The sequence below is a fragment of the Fusarium coffeatum genome (genome assembly GCF_003316985.1).
Source record: "Fusarium coffeatum strain FIESC_28 chromosome Unknown BRIP53273_contig_54, whole genome shotgun sequence".
Classification (NCBI taxonomy): Eukaryota; Fungi; Ascomycota; class Sordariomycetes; order Hypocreales; family Nectriaceae; genus Fusarium; species Fusarium coffeatum.
This window is the reverse complement of record NW_022157851.1, coordinates 184,602-202,760: the sequence shown is the minus strand read 5'-3', so window position 1 is coordinate 202,760 and position 18,159 is coordinate 184,602. Positions and strand designations below refer to the sequence as shown.

General features: G+C 47.8%; 6 protein-coding genes across 6 annotated transcripts; 3 read left to right on the top strand and 3 right to left on the bottom strand.

Annotated features, from left to right (window-relative positions):
- Window positions 1-559: 559 nt before the first annotated feature.
- On the top strand, window positions 560-1,651 carry FIESC28_02526 (uncharacterized protein; the record flags this gene model as incomplete). The annotated part of the gene is made up of 4 exons (XM_031156675.1): window positions 560-638; window positions 693-703; window positions 785-955; window positions 1,019-1,651. The coding sequence occupies 4 exons, from the start codon at window positions 560-562 to the stop codon at window positions 1,649-1,651; spliced, it is 894 nt and encodes a 297-aa protein (XP_031019344.1).
- Window positions 1,652-7,428: 5,777 nt separating this feature from the next.
- On the top strand, window positions 7,429-7,818 carry FIESC28_02525 (uncharacterized protein; the record flags this gene model as incomplete). Its single annotated transcript, XM_031156674.1, has 1 exon — window positions 7,429-7,818. The coding sequence occupies one exon, from the start codon at window positions 7,429-7,431 to the stop codon at window positions 7,816-7,818; it is 390 nt and encodes a 129-aa protein (XP_031019343.1).
- A 307-nt stretch (window positions 7,819-8,125) lies between these two features.
- FIESC28_02524 (uncharacterized protein) lies at window positions 8,126-8,710 on the bottom strand (the record flags this gene model as incomplete). Its single annotated transcript, XM_031156673.1, has 1 exon — window positions 8,126-8,710. The coding sequence occupies one exon, from the start codon at window positions 8,708-8,710 to the stop codon at window positions 8,126-8,128; it is 585 nt and encodes a 194-aa protein (XP_031019342.1).
- A 571-nt stretch (window positions 8,711-9,281) lies between these two features.
- On the bottom strand, window positions 9,282-10,897 carry FIESC28_02523 (uncharacterized protein; the record flags this gene model as incomplete). The annotated part of the gene is made up of 4 exons (XM_031156672.1): window positions 9,282-9,503; window positions 9,550-10,325; window positions 10,371-10,605; window positions 10,661-10,897. 4 exons carry the CDS (start codon window positions 10,895-10,897, stop codon window positions 9,282-9,284), a joined length of 1,470 nt encoding a protein of 489 aa, XP_031019341.1.
- A 615-nt stretch (window positions 10,898-11,512) lies between these two features.
- FIESC28_02522 (uncharacterized protein) lies at window positions 11,513-13,803 on the bottom strand (the record flags this gene model as incomplete). Its single annotated transcript, XM_031156671.1, has 7 exons — window positions 11,513-11,534; window positions 11,605-12,436; window positions 12,484-12,823; window positions 12,874-12,933; window positions 12,997-13,537; window positions 13,583-13,705; window positions 13,769-13,803. 7 exons carry the CDS (start codon window positions 13,801-13,803, stop codon window positions 11,513-11,515), a joined length of 1,953 nt encoding a protein of 650 aa, XP_031019340.1.
- Window positions 13,804-14,174: 371 nt separating this feature from the next.
- Window positions 14,175-18,139, top strand: FIESC28_02521 (uncharacterized protein; the record flags this gene model as incomplete). Its single annotated transcript, XM_031156670.1, has 2 exons — window positions 14,175-17,282; window positions 17,330-18,139. 2 exons carry the CDS (start codon window positions 14,175-14,177, stop codon window positions 18,137-18,139), a joined length of 3,918 nt encoding a protein of 1,305 aa, XP_031019339.1.
- Between the last annotated feature and the right edge of the window lie 20 nt (window positions 18,140-18,159).

Genomic DNA, 18,159 nt, shown 5'->3' with positions numbered 1-18,159 from the left:
CTAAGGCTTAGGCTACTAAAATAAAGTATCCTAAGTGCTAGTCTAAGCGAGCCTAAGATGATCAAATTCTTTCGTCTCTTAGGCTCTCGGCGGCCTATTCTTCTGACACCCCGACGCACTGCCATGAGCACATCCACCAAGATGGCACCCAGGAAGACTCGCAACAAGAGGACGACAGTGGCTGCAAGACAGACAACAGGAGACGACACTACGACCACAAACAATGATCAGCTAGCACCGACAAAATGGCATCATAACTTTATAAGTGTGAAGCGGATTTTCGACGAGGACAACCAGCACCCGTCCATGGAGTAACCCCAATGGCTTCGGGTTATTATATACACGTCGGCCCCATCACGAGAGCTCCGTTCCCCTGGTTTGGGAAGATGACTTTCCGCACAAGCAGATCGAAGACACAGCATTTTGCCAACATGGACTATGGTTGCCGCTACCCATGAAGTCCTGCTCTGAGCGAAGCGGAAACTGCCAGAATCGCAAAGAAGCACCAAGACTTCAAGTACCCGAAGGGGGTTTGATCAACTTCCAATTCTAAGCGACAATGGGGGCCAACGCAGAACTGGCTCCATACTCAGCTTTCAAAGGCGTCCTCGAGATGAATTCGTATGTTGACATCGTTGGTAAGTCTGATATCGCGAGCGCTGCCATTCCGGATTATGTTAACCATCATATAGTCCCCGACATAGTTCGACAAGCAGTCCTTGTCGCGTTCAAAAATTTCGAGATCGATCAAAACACCATCAACTCTGAAACGACAATGGTCTAGCAGACCAACGACGACGCAGAGGGCCTTGAGTTTGAGTTTCAGAGCTTCGTCAGGACCATGAATTTGGACCTTGAGAAGCTTAAGAAGAACCAGAACAACGACACTGCTGGAACAAGAATCTCCCGTCCCGCACCCATCGACGTTCTTAACGAATATGACTCAGACCCGCAAGTAAGATTGTTGGTTGATCGGGGTGTGAAGCTTTGTCCCAGGCCTACGCTCATCCCTGTCTAGAACAAGCATGTCACCACCGGACAAGCAGGCAACCGAGACGAGATGGCGGTCGCTCCAAAGGCGCTCATACTGGTACACGCTGTCCAGTTATTGCTTTTTACTCCACAAGCATGGGATAGGGACCGACCCTATACTAGGATCGCCAGCGATTACCCTCATCGCTTCCCAACGCCAGTCGAAGTTGGCGGAGACACTGAAAAGCGTGTTGCAAACACATTTTCAATGGAAGACCTTCATCGGGCCATTCTTCTCTTCTACCAGCTGGTCATCCGTCGTTTAGGCCGCGGTGCCTGGATTGGGCGTCCCGCACCGACGATGGAGTCCCAGTTCCCTGGGTACGTCAAACCCGAGCTCGCCCGCTTGGCCGATGTCCCGGATGTTCCTATATCAGGCACTGCAAGACTCCGACTAGCCGAGGCTGTCCAAATGGAGGACGTCGCCATTTCTCAAAGGGAGATTCGCGCCCGCGCCCGGGAATACGCCAGGCAAATAGGGGAAAAGGAACGGGAGGAAGGACGCATTCCGTTCCCCAGAGAAAAGTTGGTGGCTTACAGTTCCCAGGCTATGTGGACCATGATCTCGTTCGCTTCGCCGTGTCCGCAGCCGCAAGCGAGAACGCGCACGGGAACTTAGGGAGCTAGCACGAGAAGAATGGCGCCTCTCAGACTCTGGTGCAGTCCTCCCCCCGACCCGGATGCCCCAATTCCACTGACCGGCCTGGACGCGGTCGATATCGCCACAAAGTTCCTGGAGATAGCACAACCAGCACGGATTATCAAGACCCAGGTTCCAAAACAGGCCCAGTGCAGCTCAGAGGAAATACGAACCCGCACCTCGAGAAACGCGAAGCTTCTTTACATTTCATCTCACTTGGCAAGCGCCAATCGAGGAGATGGAGCCAATCTCGGCGGAAGGCTTTCGTGCGGAGATACGACTGCTGAAGGAACACCACAACCAGCCAGACTTCGCGGAGAGATTGAAGAGGACCCGAAAGACTATCACAAGGCTGGATCGATTCGTCCCAGAAGGAGACGTGAATGCCTTCCTCGAACGTCAGAGTCGATCAAATGTTGTGGTGGACTTCCTCCTTGACCATCCAGACCAACAAGAGGAGATGATGTGGCTAAGTCGATTCCAGTACAACCTTGAACACACTCTGGCTTCACTTCAGCCCGGCCACGGCCATGATTTAAACAATATTTGTCGACAATATGACATTACGCCTTGGCCGGATCTGAAGCTTTACAGTGCTGACGATGGAAGGTTTGTCCAGCCGTTGAAGCTACATCAAGTTGATGGTAAGCCGTCGGTCCACATTCACCCGTCTTTATTCCATATATTGAGCTCACTGACTGCCGGCTAAGACAAAGAAGACTGTCACCAACGTGAACAAATAACCGAGAAGGTGATGTGGACGCTTTCCTGGAAAGACAGCGACAATCTGAGGTCGTGAGCGAGCTTGTTCGACTGCACCCAGAGCAAGAAGAGGAGATCATGAAGCTCAGTGGCTACCAGTGCCAGCTAGAGCACACTCTGGCTTCAATCCAACCTGTCCAAGACCGACCTCTGAACGATATATGCGATGAAAGCGACATCACTCCTTGGCCTGAGTTGAAGCTGTACAATGATGATAATGGAAGGCTCGAGAAAACAGCCCCTTCGTTGTGCGGCCTGTTTGGAAACTATATATATATATACCTCTTTCCGCCGTGAGTCAGACACCTACAATCGTGCGGTTGCCTTTTCTCCAGCCTCTGAAGCCACATCAAGTTGATGGTAAGTCGTTTCCAATCTTCAAGCTCCAGGCTCGTCCACGCGGTCCCGTTTGGGATCATTCAACTGACCGGATAACTTGAATAGATGCTACCATCATCGTCTCTCGCGGTCTCAGCGGCTACCACCACATGTTCTTGTCCAACGACATGGGCGCAGGGAAGACCAAGACCTACTTCACGGCAATCGGACTGAACAACCGAAGGAAGAACAAGATACATGAGCATGATATCGCCACACAAGGATAATCTGACATCAAGTCCCCATCGGGATGTCAGAGAATTGGCTGCTAGGAGCATAAGAGACGAAATGTTTAGGTCACATTAGGCTAGGATTTAGGCTACTTTATTTCTGTAGCCTAAGGCTTAGAGCATATCTCTTCTAATACCCACCTGGTCCCGTCCAATGCTCATCTTGACGCCAGTCAATTCGATTTTCCAGACTTGGAAAGAGGGAAGAGACCATTTCCCAAACTTGAAGTTGTATGTCTACTACGGCGCCAGCGTATCGCAATTCCCAGACTCAACAGCCAGAGTCATAACACTCGAATCCTTCCTGGGTCTGATGAACCAACTGGGTTGCAAGGAGGGTGATTCGGAGGTATGTCCAAACGGTACCGTTTGGGATTGGGAATCTAGCATGGTTGGAGACCGGACAACTTGTGATCATATCGACCGACATGGCCCTCCTGCACTGTTTAAAAAGACGAGAAACTGTTCGTGTTCAAGCATGACAGCGAGACCTTGCTGCTGCCGTCAACCTCATTTAGGCAATCTCAGGCCACTTCTCATCTTACTTCTTTCCTCCCACTGGCAACAACAACAACTCATAGGACTTGGAGTTACGGAGCTTGAATCCAGGATCCTAAGGCTAAGGTCAAAACTACCTATTTTTGAGTTTTTTTCGAGGCGTAAGTCCCCAATATACATATTAAATCAATGCCAGAATAATCGCAGGTTGTGAACCTAAATGCTAATAAAGGTCTGGTCTAAAGATATGTTTTGTAACTTATAAAGTTAGTATTACAATAGTTACTATAAGAGCTATTCTTCCTCTAACAGGTTAGTTGTTAAATACTTCCTTATTAACATCAAAAAAACTATACAATAATACAATAGTACAAGATAACATCCTTTAGAGTAATAATTGCCTATGGGCATAACTGTGCCCAAAAGAGCATCTATAGGAATACTCCTAAGATTACTAGTATTACTACTAGATACAAATTGTATATTAAGCGGTCCTGCAGCTATTGATACCTGGAAGATAACAGCCCAAAGAGCGAATTGATTATGGAAGACGACTAACTTATTGCGCTCGCCCTTCTTAGCTGCGAGGCTATACCTATAGATATACATCTACAGAATAACCCGGTAGCCTTTAGAATCTTACTACGGGATAAGAAGAAGGCCCTCAACAACCTCTATGATGACGTTACAAACCACCAGACCAGGGATAGATCAGACGTCCAAGCCAGTATGGTCAAAACTACCGATGAGGCGATTGATAAAATAAATTAAGAAGTTGATAACAGGGGACAATCTACTGACTTATTTGAAGTATCCTATTCCATTGGATTGAGAAGAAAAAGGAAAGGAAGAGGAACATTATATCTCTACTACAAAGGAAAGTCTATTGTTCTATTCTATTACGTAACTGTACAAACATAACTTTTTATTCATAACGTCATAAAGCACCACCGAGTTGTCTGAGCCGTGTCTCAGGATATAGGTGATGCAGACCATCGAACAAAGCTCGCAAAGCTTCGCGGGTTGACGACGTGCAACCTTCACTCACCCTCGTGCCTCCACCTGTGGAGAGCACCGAGAGTGTTGGACAAGAAAGAGCAAGAATACAAAGGAAAGTCTATAGATTGGTCACCGCTCTTTCTCGACTCAAGTGAATTCCCTTTTTCTTTTTTTTTTTTTTTGGTTTCTTTTTTTTTTCCCCAGGGCTCATGGCTCCTTCTTACTTTATGTCTCTGCTCCCCTTGAAGGTTGTTTCTTCGGTCGTCCCTTTCTCCCGATACTGCACCGATGGATATGAGCTTCGTGCAGTTTGATCTGGGGGACTTGATGACCACAAATACACCGATAAAGACCGCTTCCGACGCAGTTGGTATTTGAACGCAAGTGACGAAGATGCTTATCTCTCCGTCCCGAATGTCCGCAGCAACAAACATACTCGACTCGCAGATGTATGTTGGTCAAGTGTCGTTTCAGAGATCTTGAGTCTTTAAATGTTCTACAAGTCTCTCGGCCGCAACGAATGCCTGAAGAATGAGCATGTTGTTCGATTATGTGGGCACTACGGTTCATAAGCTTCAGATCCTGTGAATGGCATTCTGCACTTACCAGAGAGAATCCACATTGATGAATGAAACCATGCAGAAGTCGCAATTGAGTTGAGGCGTAACTGATGCAGGGCTAGATGTTGTGGACGACTGGCTGTACCCAGGGGATGCTGACGGACTGGTGGACTGAAGAGTACCAATATTCGACGGAAGTGAGTGAGATCTGTGTGATGTGGTAGATACGGGAGAGGGTGTTTGTAGTGGCGCCCATTCAATAGGATCGGACGAAGGGGAGAAGCGTAGAGTAGGAAGAGGCGAGCTTCTGTCTACCTGCCCAGCAGCAAGTGCAAGGAGTTGGGGATCAATACCAAAGGACTGCGACGATTGAAGAAGCTGTTCCTCGCGGAATGCATTTGTATGAGCTTCCTGGTGAGTGGAAACGCCAGCATTGCGATGGTCACTTCTTGGGCCTTTGTCAAAGTCCAATATGCATCGATATCCAAGACACTCAATGTCAGGCAGGGACAAAGAAACATCGTTCCAGTCATGAGAGCTGAGAACAAATAACCACCATTGCACGTCGTCGTCACCGCTTGTCGTTGATTCTAAGTGATGATCATGATGGCCGCCACTTATGTCTGGTGCGCCGAGAGGATACCCGGCGCTGAACCTCGCACAAGAGCGACCTTAAAGGTCGAGATCCTGCCAACCAGGCAGGTAACAAAGTGTTATGATGGATAGCCAATGATGGTAGAATTGGACTGACTTCTAATGGGCCAGACCTAGCTGCATTCACGGTTGTAGAGAAAAGAAGAAAGGAAGAAATTCGGACAACTGGGGCCTTGGTTAAAATACCAGGCTCAGTCAGCTTTGGCATCATGGGTTGAAAGCGGTCAGCCATGGCGGAGACAAAGGGCCAATATTGTGATTCGACAGTTCATATGTAGGTCTTATGTGTGGCTGAAACGTCTAAGGACGGTTCCAAGCTGAGGCTCCGAGGGCCAATTATCTGATTCGTCAGATGCAACAGAGCAGGGATTATTCTGTTGACCGAATCCCCTCACTTACCAAACAGCCAATGAGTTATTTGGCCCTGACAGAATGAATTGATGACGCAGCTTTCAAATCGAAACCTGCGTGGAGAGCTGAGAGCTGAGCAAGGTGTTCGAGAAGCCTACCCAATAAGATATATGGCCCTTGGAGAGACATGCCCGAGTACTATCGCGATGGGGCTAACGAACTCGACAGGAATACTTACCGAACACTCAGTCCATTCATGAAAATGGCCCTGATGGTTTGGTGATTGTGCCAATATGCATCATGGAGGACAACTGTCACAGCAAGCCCAATGGAAGAAATGGCCCTGGCGGAATGCGAGTTTCTTCTGCAACGGATAGAAGTCTAAGCAGGAACTAAAAGTAGTTACTTGTTGAGAGGCAGGGAAGTTGGAAAGATATATATATATGACCTCTGTCAAAGGAGACTATCCTTCTTGATAAATTATCTTGAATAGGACACGTTGCCACGTTTCTTCTACTCGCGTCGATATCAATATAATATAGTCTGCTCAGAGCCTTGGAGTGCAACTATGAACACCAACAACAAAATTTCAGCATCTCAAGACGGTGCTTCTTCAAACTCATATACTCTTGAGAGTGTACTCACCAACCAAAAGCCAGGTGAGTAACATTCTGTTATGATACACTGTTGCTCACAGGAATACAGATCCACCTTCACCCTTCTCAAGATGGTTAAACCAAAGCACAAAGGATGGGCCGTGGCATGGATTCACTATCGTTTCAACTGAGAAGCAGCGTGGTAACTTCGTCGCTGATAAGTCTAATACATGGAGTACTCAGGCTGAGGCCGGTTCTGTCAAAGAGCCATAAGAAACTTAGAAATACTCAAAGCGTTTCGGATTCTCAGCCATAGCGGGCTTGATAGTATTAGTATAATAAATACTGAGTTTCAAATACATTGCTTGTTTCTTACTTAAGCCAGCCCAAATCCCATGTGGCGAATATCTGTCAGAAGAATATGTAAGCTTAATTCTGACGTTGGATCTGCACCGGGCAATGACCGTAAATAATCTACACGCTCTTTCCTATTAGAGACAGATCCGGGCAGTTTCGGACAGCGAGATTGTACCGTCGGAAACTCCGGACCGTAAGCACAATATGGAAGGATTAATAAAGAGGAATTGCATAGAGACAGAGAAAAGGAATTTAGAAGAGTATAAAAGGACATAGTTCCGCTACAATTAAACAATATTAATCTATCAATCTATCATTCATTAAAACTATAATATCAATACTGTATCAATCTACTCTTGTCACCTCACAAAATGTCAGAACATACCATCCTATCAACAGGTCTAAAAGCCTTCTCAATCTTCTCCATGGCCACAGGCACCGCCGATGTAATCGGCGGCCACAAACTGCTCATCCCCGCCAACGAACGAGCACTACTTCCAAAGACTACACTCTTAGTAGTAGATAACCAACTTCGCTTCCTAGGAGCGACATGGGGCGGATACGGCGCGATGTTGTGGTGGATTAGTAACGATCTTCAAACGAGACAGACTCCTCTGGCTATTCTTGGTGTTGTTGCGTTTCTGGCTGGTGTTGGGAGGAGTATTTCTGGACTGAGTGTTGGTTGGGGCGCGGCATGGTTGAAGGTCGCGGCTGGGATTGAGCTTGTTGTTCCGCCTTTGATTTATTTGTTTGCGTTCTAGAAACTTCAGATCCCTGGCGGATAGGGACTATGAGCAGCTCATCCGTCCTTCGGCTACAGTCAGCCCTTATCCCAGGTTTGATACATTCAGCTCTTGTCCGAGGCTTGATGATATTCCATATGGATTTCTATGTTATTACCATCCCAACTCAGAAGCAAAACACAATTTTTGTTCCATTTTCAACTAGTTTCAGCTCTTTCATTTGCATTGAAATAAGCAGTTCGTACTGAGATCAGGAGCTATCAAGAATTCAGACATGATATCGACGGCATCTCTCATTATAGGCCAACCTCCAAACAAATATCGTCTAAAGATAATTCCAAGTAACAGGAATCATCCCCATGTCAATGCTCGAAATAGCCTGGAAAGCCCCGTAAGACAAATCCAGCCAATTCCCATCAGTACCACCCTTAGTCGAACCCGCAACAATTACATCAACCCTCCTCCCCGCAGGAGTAATAACACGAATCTGTTTTCCACAAAGACTAGTGTCGAATCGACGCTCATCAAGAGCTACCACAAAATCACCCTTTGTGTAAGAGATGCCGCATTGGCTGGTTTGCTCACCGGGATAGTAGTATGAGGCATAACCCTTGAATCCGGTGGTTGTCTCCTGGGTGGGAGTTGATGGTTGAATAGTGTTTGGGTTTGATTTAACCACTGGGGCGGGCTTTGGATTGGGGTTGGGCTTGACGACTGGGTTTGGCTGTACTTCGGGAACTGGTTCGGGTTCAGGTTCTGCTGGGAGAAAGGATGGTTTCTTGACGACCGGCTTTGTGTAGATTTTCTGTGGTGCTCTGATGTTGAGAGCGTTTCCATCAGAAGGCGCAGCCAGGACGTCAGGAGTGACGGCAAGGGCCATGAGAATAGCAGAGAATTTAGAGAAATGCATTTCGATAGAACAAGATAAGGAACTTGAAGAATTGCATGTTCTATCTGGGGAAGTCGGTGTATCATAAGTGTTCCAAGCCGCCGAATTCCTTATTCCCAGCTAATCGCGACTATTGAAAAACTACAGGCTGGTTGTTCAGGCGATCGATCATTTCAGGGGCTAAAATACGCCGTCTCATCTTAATTGCCAGCTTGCCCCTGCGCGATCTGGACGCCACTAATTTGGGACATCTAGGGCTGAAATTCCAACTCCCAGTCACACGGTAAGTTGTACGCCCAACGGAGACTAACAGGTTAAATACAGCTCAGCCCGGAAACGGTGGATACTATGATTTGTAGTTAGACTCTACTTTCAGGAGAGCTGAGCATGTCACTAATAATGAATAGATGAACTACACCGCCCTGAACACGAGAGTCTGTAAGCTGAAAGAAGCTTAAACAAAAGAAGATATACCGAAGATTAATAATCCTACAACGTACGTCTTCCGGGGACCAGAGACGAAGATTAAAAGAACAACAGTTGATATCATTTGCGAAACTACCTAAACACGCTTCTGTTCGAACACCATCTCCTAGTAAGTGTAATGGAACCTGGGGTTATGCTCTCCCAACTCCTCAGCCTCCTCCTCAGTCAATCCCTGAATTCTCCAATCCTCCTTACCCTCATCCTTTCTCTTGTTCTGTCTTCTAAACCAAGCCCAGAAAGCAAGATAGATGAACGAAGACATAGCTACCAAAGCCATAGAAACAGCATGACCCTTGACGAATCGAGGTCCTTCGTGCGTTTTGTACAACTGACCATGTTAGTTGAGTTCTCGTAAAGCAGGAGGCGTGACTTACGAATGGCGCGGGAATTCCGGCTGAGTTACCGATAGTAAGCTGCAGTCCCGTCGCAACAGTCCTCTTTCCATAACGAGGATTGTTACTAGGAAGCCAAGCAAGAGGCAATCCAACAATAACATATAATCCCATCGCAGCAAGGAAACATCCAAAGTATCGAACTCCAGAAGGCGCAGTACTAACAAGGATCGCATATCCAATAGCACAAACAAATCCAAGTCCAACAGTAAACACAGCTCGTCTCTGCGTTCTATCTGACCACCATGCCACGACGATATACGTAATAGCACCCATCGCATAACAAGGAATCGTCAAAGCTTGAACCTGCGCATTATTCCAATCTCCCAGACCTCTAATAATCGTAGGTAAGAAGGTGCTGTATCCGTAGAGAATGGTATCACCGCCGAATTGTCCAATGCAGAAAAGCCAGATCTTCCAGTCTTTTAGACCAGCGTAGACATCCTCTTTGTGCATTTCGGTAGAAGACTTTGTGTGGCCTACTTGGCGACGCATGCGCGCGTCGATGAGTTCGCGTTCGGCGATGGTGAGGTAGTGTGCTGAGTCGGGGGAGTCGGCGAGCCAGAACCATACTGCTATGCCGAGGATGAAGGTGGGTATGCCTTCGATTATGATGATCCAGCGCCAGCCGCGAAGACCTGCCACGCCGTCCATGTGACCGATGCCGTAGGCTAGAAGACCACCGAGGGAGCCTGCTATGGCTGCGCTGACGAAGAGGTAGCCGATTCTAAGGGCGTATTCTTTCTTGGTGTAGAACACTAGACATGTTAGCTTGTGGGTATCTATGGAGGAGGAAGAATTACTGGTGAGATAGATTGCGAGACCGGGGAAGAGACCGCCTTCAAGGGCTCCGAGGAGGACACGGCATGCAATGAGGCCCTTGAAATCTTGGACGATACCGGTGAGGGTAGCGACGATGCCCCATGAAGTAGTGATGAAAGCGATCCATCTTGAGGGAGTGAATTTCTTGATAACCAGGTTCGACGGCAACTCGCTTGCGATATATGTTACGAACAACACCGAAACCGCAAGTTGATACTAGAAATCCAAGTCAGATCACAACACAATTGAATGTCCAGAGATGCATACATACCTGATCACCGACCAACCCAAGATCCTCCTCCATACCATAAAGTCTCGCATTACCAATATTAACACGATCCAGAAAACTCAGTAGGTAAAGCAACATGACAGGCGGAACAATCCACATGTCCAGTTTTCTGAGAAGAGCCTTTTCGGCAGCTGGGTCGATGTAGACGTCATACTGGCCTGTACCGCGTTGTTCTTCGATTTCCTTGTCGGGAAGGATATCTGTTGGTTTGGAGGTCATGGTGCCGCACCAACAAATCTCACAATCTTGAGAGAGAGTGAGGGATGAGAAGATGGATGGAAAGTTGAAAGAAGGGTAGCAGTCTCTCCCATTTAAGAAATCATGCATCTAGCTTATCTCCGCACTACCCCAGATGCACATAATTATTGGGTAAGACCCCAGGATTTTGGAGATATGGCTAGCAGGGATCGGCTAACCATTTTCCTAGGATGGATCGGCTTGTGAGGGGTTTTACCGTTGATGCATGAGTCGTGGACTCGGCAACTCTGAAGTTGCCGGGTTGGATCGTCATGATTAGAACATTATTGGACAGTATTATCATGGCCGGTAATATTGCCGGTCATTGGGAATAACTCGGCTACAAGAATTACCGCATGGATGGACTTTGATTCAACTTGGGATAGGACTTTGGCTCAATCATGTGCTCGTCGGTAATTGAAACAGCAGTACGGCAATTCTCCAACTCTTTACTAAGTGGCGTCAATTAACGGCGTTATAACGGCATTCATTAACTGTGGAGAAGATAAGTTGAGACCGATATCTCTCCGATCGGATAAGAAAACATCATGCAATCTCATGATATCGCTTAGCGAGTCATGGTGGATAAGAGTTACATCAAACGGTAAAATGTTCCTTGCTGTAGTGAATCGTTATTGGTAGACAATTTGATGAGATACGACAACCTCTTGGCTCAGTTGCAGATTTACCTGAACAAAAACTGCTCTTCAATCTCAGAAGCACAATCCTTCAAAGTCCCATCCTCAGCAAAAAGTACATCCAACCATTGAACTTGGTTTCCATCCAAAAAGCTCCCAATAAGCGGATTTCCCAAAATATCCACGTTTTCATAGTCAATTATACCTGCTTCGTTTAATCCTGAGCCATCCATGCTCATCGGCGTTTGAAAAGCGCTGTTCTCAGTGATATTCTGTTGCTCCTCCGTGACCGGAGGTATCCCATCCAATCTCCCCGTCGCTCGTAATGTAGAAACTCGCGTTTGTATGTGAGATAACCTTTCACAAAAGTCCACAGCAGGAATATTTCCATCATTCTTTAGAGATCGTAACACACTTAGCAACGTCTCCAGATGATCAGAATTCACAGCCGTGGGCTTCATAACAGCCGACATAATCAAAATCATAGCCGCAGAAAAAATATGATGAGCATCCCAATATCCAAACGTAGCGATACTACCATCCAGAAACAAACCCTCTACAATCCTAGACGAAGCTTGTGCGGCGTTTACACAACTTTCTGCAAGGGCTAGCGTTATGGAGGAGACGTTTTGCCGAGGTTTAGAGGTTGGGGCAAGTTGAAATTGTGTTTTGAAGAGGTGGAGGAGGACGGGGCGCGTGGTTTGGATTATGCATTGGTTGTAGGCTAGATGGAGACTTGCGACGGGGCGCGGTGTGCCGCGTTCTTTGACGCGCATGTCGGGACGGAGATCGTCGTGCCAGGCGCGGAGTTGTTTGAGGATGCCGTGGACTTGATGGATGTAGAGACCATTCGTAGCTTTGGGGATACCATAAATATGCGTCACTAACCAGTCAGTAACCCACTCCTCAAATAGAACCATCTCAACTTACAGATATTCCCAATGATTCTCGCCAACTTGATATTCGTAATCAGATTCTGCGGATCCAAAAACTCGGCCATCTCTTCTTTTGTGAGTCCCTCTTGACTCGGCATCTCAACGTCGATATCTTCGTCTCGGACTGTAATAGGTTGACCGAGCTTTGATGCGGAGAAACGATCGAAGAAGTATAACACCCACCATGTTCTTCTTCGACTTTCGCGCTCGACTGGTGTGAGGGTTGTGTGTCGTGATGCTGATCTGTGCATACCCAGACTTTGAGCGATGCGCATTGCGATGCCGCTGTAGCAGTATGCTGTTCTTATTCGACCGAGGACATTTGAAGCCCAGGCCTGTCAAGATATTAGCTACTAATGCTTTTCTGAGGGTGTAGTTTCCTTACCAACAATGTGAGAACCTCCACCTGCATCAAGGAAGGCTCCTCATAATAATCCTGATTCTCCTGCAACAACCCAACAGCCCTAACATAATAGTTCGTCCCCGGCACCCGATTATTATCCCCTACTCCTCGTCTATGCGTATAAATCTCTCCCAAAGCCATAAGCGCATAAAACTTACACAACCAAAGCGAACTCGGCACCATCTCTCGTCTATACACCGCATCGATCTCCTTCATGAACGTCACCTCCAGAAACAGCGGGTGATAATTCCCAATAAAGCGTCTCGCTACATTGAGAAGGAGTTTAACGTGCATTCGTTCTGGAAATTCGGGAACGGGGAGACGGTCGTATGTGTTGAGTTTTAGATAATTTGATAGGCCGGCTGTGGAGGGTGTGTATGTGTCGTCAAGACATGAGAGGAGACGATTGCTGAAGGCCGCGCAGGAAGCTTCGCCTATGAAACCTGGTTCAGAGGATCGTTCTTGGATGGGCTTTTCGGGTTGACGGTCGAAGAGGGGATTGAAGAGGTTGCTTTCTTCTTTTGAGAGGGAGGGTGGTGAGTCATCTTGGATATTAACATTGTTGAAGGGAGTTGGCTCTGGTGTTTGGTTATGTGTAGAGATGGCTTGAAGTTTGCGACTATCTTCTTCAAGTTTCTTGAGATAACTAAGAACATCAGTATAGTCTCATGATAACTTCGGGTTGGTGTACCTTTCAGAAACGGGTATCTTGCGCTCTTTGTTCGCAGGGAACTCACACTCATCAGCCCTTCCAGTAGAATTACATGACTGACAAGGCTTCTCTCCCGAACACTTGATTTTCTGAGAGTGGCACCTATGACAACTATTCACAATTCAATCAGACATCATCTCTGACATAAACAGCAGGGAGTCTCACGCAGCCAAAAGTCTTTTCGGACGTCTCGTGCTCATTTTGCAGGATACCGATCAGTTGGTAAATCATTGAGTAATGAAAATGATTCCAACCTGGGGATATGCGGGTCCGGGGTAAATGACCGGTTTGAGATGCGATTGTTTTCGTTGATGATGCCGAGTGGAGATGTCGTCGGTAAGTGAAAAGTTGCCGGTTGAGATAACTCGGCTTGAGGGGAATTGCCGATGAGTAAGCACTCTGCTAACATCCACTGTCGCTGGTGTGAATCCACTCACTTACACGGGGAACATTTACCCCAGACTCTTTAATATAATACATCTTCAACTCACAGACCAGATACCCATCATTCATTCTCATTCACTCTCAATACCCCCTTCCCTATCTATTCTTTTATACCCATATTCTCACAATGTCATCTCAAGGCATCCGCATCGCCATCGACAGAGGCGGCACCTTCACAGACGCCTGGGCCGAAATCCCCGGCCGAGACGAACATCTCGTCTTCAAAATCCTCTCCGTCTGTCCAGACGAATACGCCGACGCCCCCACAGAATGTATCCGTCAAATTCTAGAAAATGCTCTAGAAAAGACAATACCCAAGGGTTCATTACTTGACTTAGACCCCATCGAGTCTATTCGCATGGGAACTACAGTCGCTACAAACGCTCTCCTTGAAAGAAAGGGTGATCGCGTAGCGTTCCTTGCGACGAAGGGCTTTAGGGATATTCTTCTTATCGGAAATCAGACTAGACCAGACTTGTTTGATCTTTCGGTTAGAAGGCTTGAGCAACTTTATGAGACTGTTGTTGAGGTTGATGAGCGTGTTACTATTGAGGGTGCTAGTGAGGCGCCTAGCAATGGGGAGATTGACGTTGAGTCTGATGACGCGCTTGTTGTTGGTCAGACGGGCGAGGTTGTTAGGATCATGAAGAAGCCTGATCTTGACGCTGTGCGTGTTGATCTTGAGAGACTCAAAGAGCAAGGCTTTAAGAATATTGCTATTGGTCTCATGCACTCTTACACATACCCCGAGCATGAACTACAAGTCACGAAACTCGCTGAAGAAATGGGCTTCAAAGTTTCTGCTTCTTCAGTTCTCCAATCAATGGCCAAGTATGTGCCTCGAAGTCAATCGGCTGTCGCAGATGCATACCTTACACCAATGACAATGGCATACCTTGATGGCTTCAGAAAGAACTTCAAGGGTCAATTAGAAGATGAGAGTGCTAACAAGCTTCTCATCTGTCAATCTGACGGTGGTCTCACAAGTTGGTCCAAGTTCACTGGTCTACGAGGTGTTCTCAGTGGTCCTGCAGGAGGTGTCGTCGGTCTGGCGAGGACTTGCTACGATGATGCTGACGGCACACCTGTTCTGGGTTTCGACATGGGCGGTACAAGCACAGATGTCGCTAGATACTCTGGTGCATTGGAGCATATCTTCGAAAGCACCATCGCAGAAGTCACCATTCAAACTCCCCAACTCGACATCAACACCGTCGCAGCAGGCGGTGGTTCAATCCTAGCCTGGGAGAACGGTCTTCTCAAGGTCGGACCAAGCAGCGCTGGCGCAAATCCCGGTCCTGCATGTTATGGTCGCGGAGGTCCCTTGACCGTCACAGACGCCAACTTTCTCCTCGGTCGCATCATTCCCGATTTCTTCCCCCGACGCTTAGATCGGGAGGTTGTTAGGGAGAAATTCGCTGCTTTGACGGAGACTGTGAATAAGGAGAAAGATGGTGGTGAACCCTTTACACCGGAGACTTTGGCGCTGGGTTTCCTTGCGATTGCGAATGCGACTATGACACGACCTATTCGAACGTTGAGCGAAGGTCGTGGATACGGTGCTTCGAGTCACAACCTTGGATCATTCGGTGGTGCAGGTGGTCAGCATGCTGTTTTTATCGCTCGCGATTTGGGTATCAAGCGTGCTATCATTCCTTGCTACTCTAGTATTCTTTCTGCTTATGGTATGGCTCTTGCGGATGTTGTGGTAGAGAACCAAGAACCCTCCGCCATCACATTCTCCGAACAAGTCGTTCCCGAGATCAAGGCCCGCTTGGAGTCCCTGTCTGCTAAGGGCTCTCAAGGTCTTGTAGCCCAGGGCTTCGACGCTGCGTCTACCGAGCACGAGTACTTCCTCAACATGCGCTACCAAGGAAGCGATACCTCCCTCATGATCTCTGTCTCAGATAACGTCAGTGACGCAGGCGTCGCTTTCACGCAGCGACACACCCAAGAATTTGGCTTCTCCCAATCGAGGAATATTCTCATCGATGACGTCCGCGTTCGAAGTGTCGGCAAGTCTCGTGTTCTCAACATCTCCAGTCCCTTCGAGGAACTGAAGAAGTACAAGTCCGACGGTCTTACTCCTGTTCCTACACCTATCTTCTCCCGCAAGATCTTCTTCGAGAACCATGGCTGGACGGAAACTCCTGTTTATGAACTCAAGTCTATGAGTCCCGGTGTTCACATCACTGGTCCTGCTATGATCATCGATAAGACGCAGACTATTGTGGTAGACCATCTTAGCAAGGGTGTTATTCTGCCTGAGCATGTCATTCTTGAAGTTGACAAGGCTGAGAAGCAGAATGTTGCGACAGAAACTGTTGATCCTGTTACGCTTAGTGTCTTTGGTCATCGCTTCATGACTGTCGCTGAGCAGATGGGTCACACGATGGAAAAGACCTCCATTTCTGTCAACATCAAGGAACGACTCGATTACTCCTGCGCCATCTTCTCCGCTGACGGTGGCCTCGTCGCCAACGCTCCCCACGTACCAAGCCACTTGGGTTCTATGAGCACAGCAATCGCCTACCAAGCCCAACGCTACAAGGCTGGTGAATTGAAGCCCGGCGATGTAATCATCAGCAACCACCCCCAAGCAGGCGGCACCCATCTTCCCGACATCACCACCATCACTCCTGTCTTCGACGATGAAGAGAATCCCAAGGAAATCATCTTCTTCGTGGCCAACCGCGGTCATCACGCTGATATTGGCGGTATCGTTCCTGGTTCTATGCCTCCCAACTCCACAGAGCTGTGGCAAGAAGGCGCGGCTATTGAATCGTTCAAGATGATCGACCAAGGTGTTTTCGACGAAGCAGGTCTTATCAAGCATCTCTACGATGAACCTGCTTCATTCCCTGGATGCAGCGGTACACGAACTCTTACTGAGAATATCGCTGATCTCAAGGCTGCGGTGGCATCGAACCAGAAGGGTATTGAGTTGATCAGATCGTTGATCAAGGAGTTTACATGGCCTGTTGTGCAGCTTTACATGCATGCTATCCAAGATAATGCCGCGCAATCTGTGCGTGATTTGTTGAAGCAATTCGCTGCCAAGTATGAAGGTGGCGTGCTTGAAGCGACGGAGTATAACGATGATGGTATTCCGTTCAAGTTGAAGGTTACGATTGACAAGGAGACTGGCGAGGCGGTGTTTGACTTTACGGGGACTGGACCTGAGCATTCTGGTAATTTGAATGCCCCTCCTACTTGTTCATACTCTGTCATCATGGTAAGTCACCCACATCTCAGACGTCGCACAACAACTAACATGTACAGTACTGTCTCCGATCAATGATCAGCACCGACATCCCCCTCAACCAAGGCTGTCTCAAACCAATCAAGGTCATCTGCCCAGACAACACCATCCTCTCTCCCTCACCCACAGCCGCAACCGTAGGCTGCACAACCGAGACTTCCCAAAAGGTCGCCGATCTTGTCCTCCGCGCCTTCAACGCTGCGGCTGCATCTCAAGGAACTATGAACAACCTCAGTTTCGGCTGCGGTGGTACAGATCCTGTTACTGGCGAAGTCACAAAGGGTTTTGGCTACTATGAGACTATTTGTGGAGGAGCAGGTGCTGGATTGGGTTGGAATGGCGCGAGTGCTGTGCATACGCATATGACGAACACTCGAATCACAGATCCTGAGATTCTGGAGAAGCGATATCCCGTTATTCTGCACGAATTCAGCATCCGTGAGAATTCGGGCGGTGCAGGAAAATGGCGCGGAGGAAATGGGTGCATACGCGAAATGGAATTCCGCATGCCGCTCCAAGTCTCCGTCCTAACCGACCGCCGCGTAACAGCACCATACGGACTCGAAGGTGGCGAGGAGGGACAGCGCGGAGTGAATATTTGGGTGAGGAAGGATCCTGTTACCGGAGCTACGAGACAAGTTTCGCTAGGACCAAGAAAGACGTCGCATTTTGGAGTGGGTGATCGGGTTATTATTATGACGCCTGGTGGTGGAGGTTATGGACGTGTTGGGGATGAGGATGTTGGTGTTGGTGTTAAGGAGAGGGATGGGAGGTCATTTTTGACGAATGGGAGTTTGGGGGTTAGACATAGTATCGCTACTGGGAATTAGATAGGCGTTGGCATGTAATT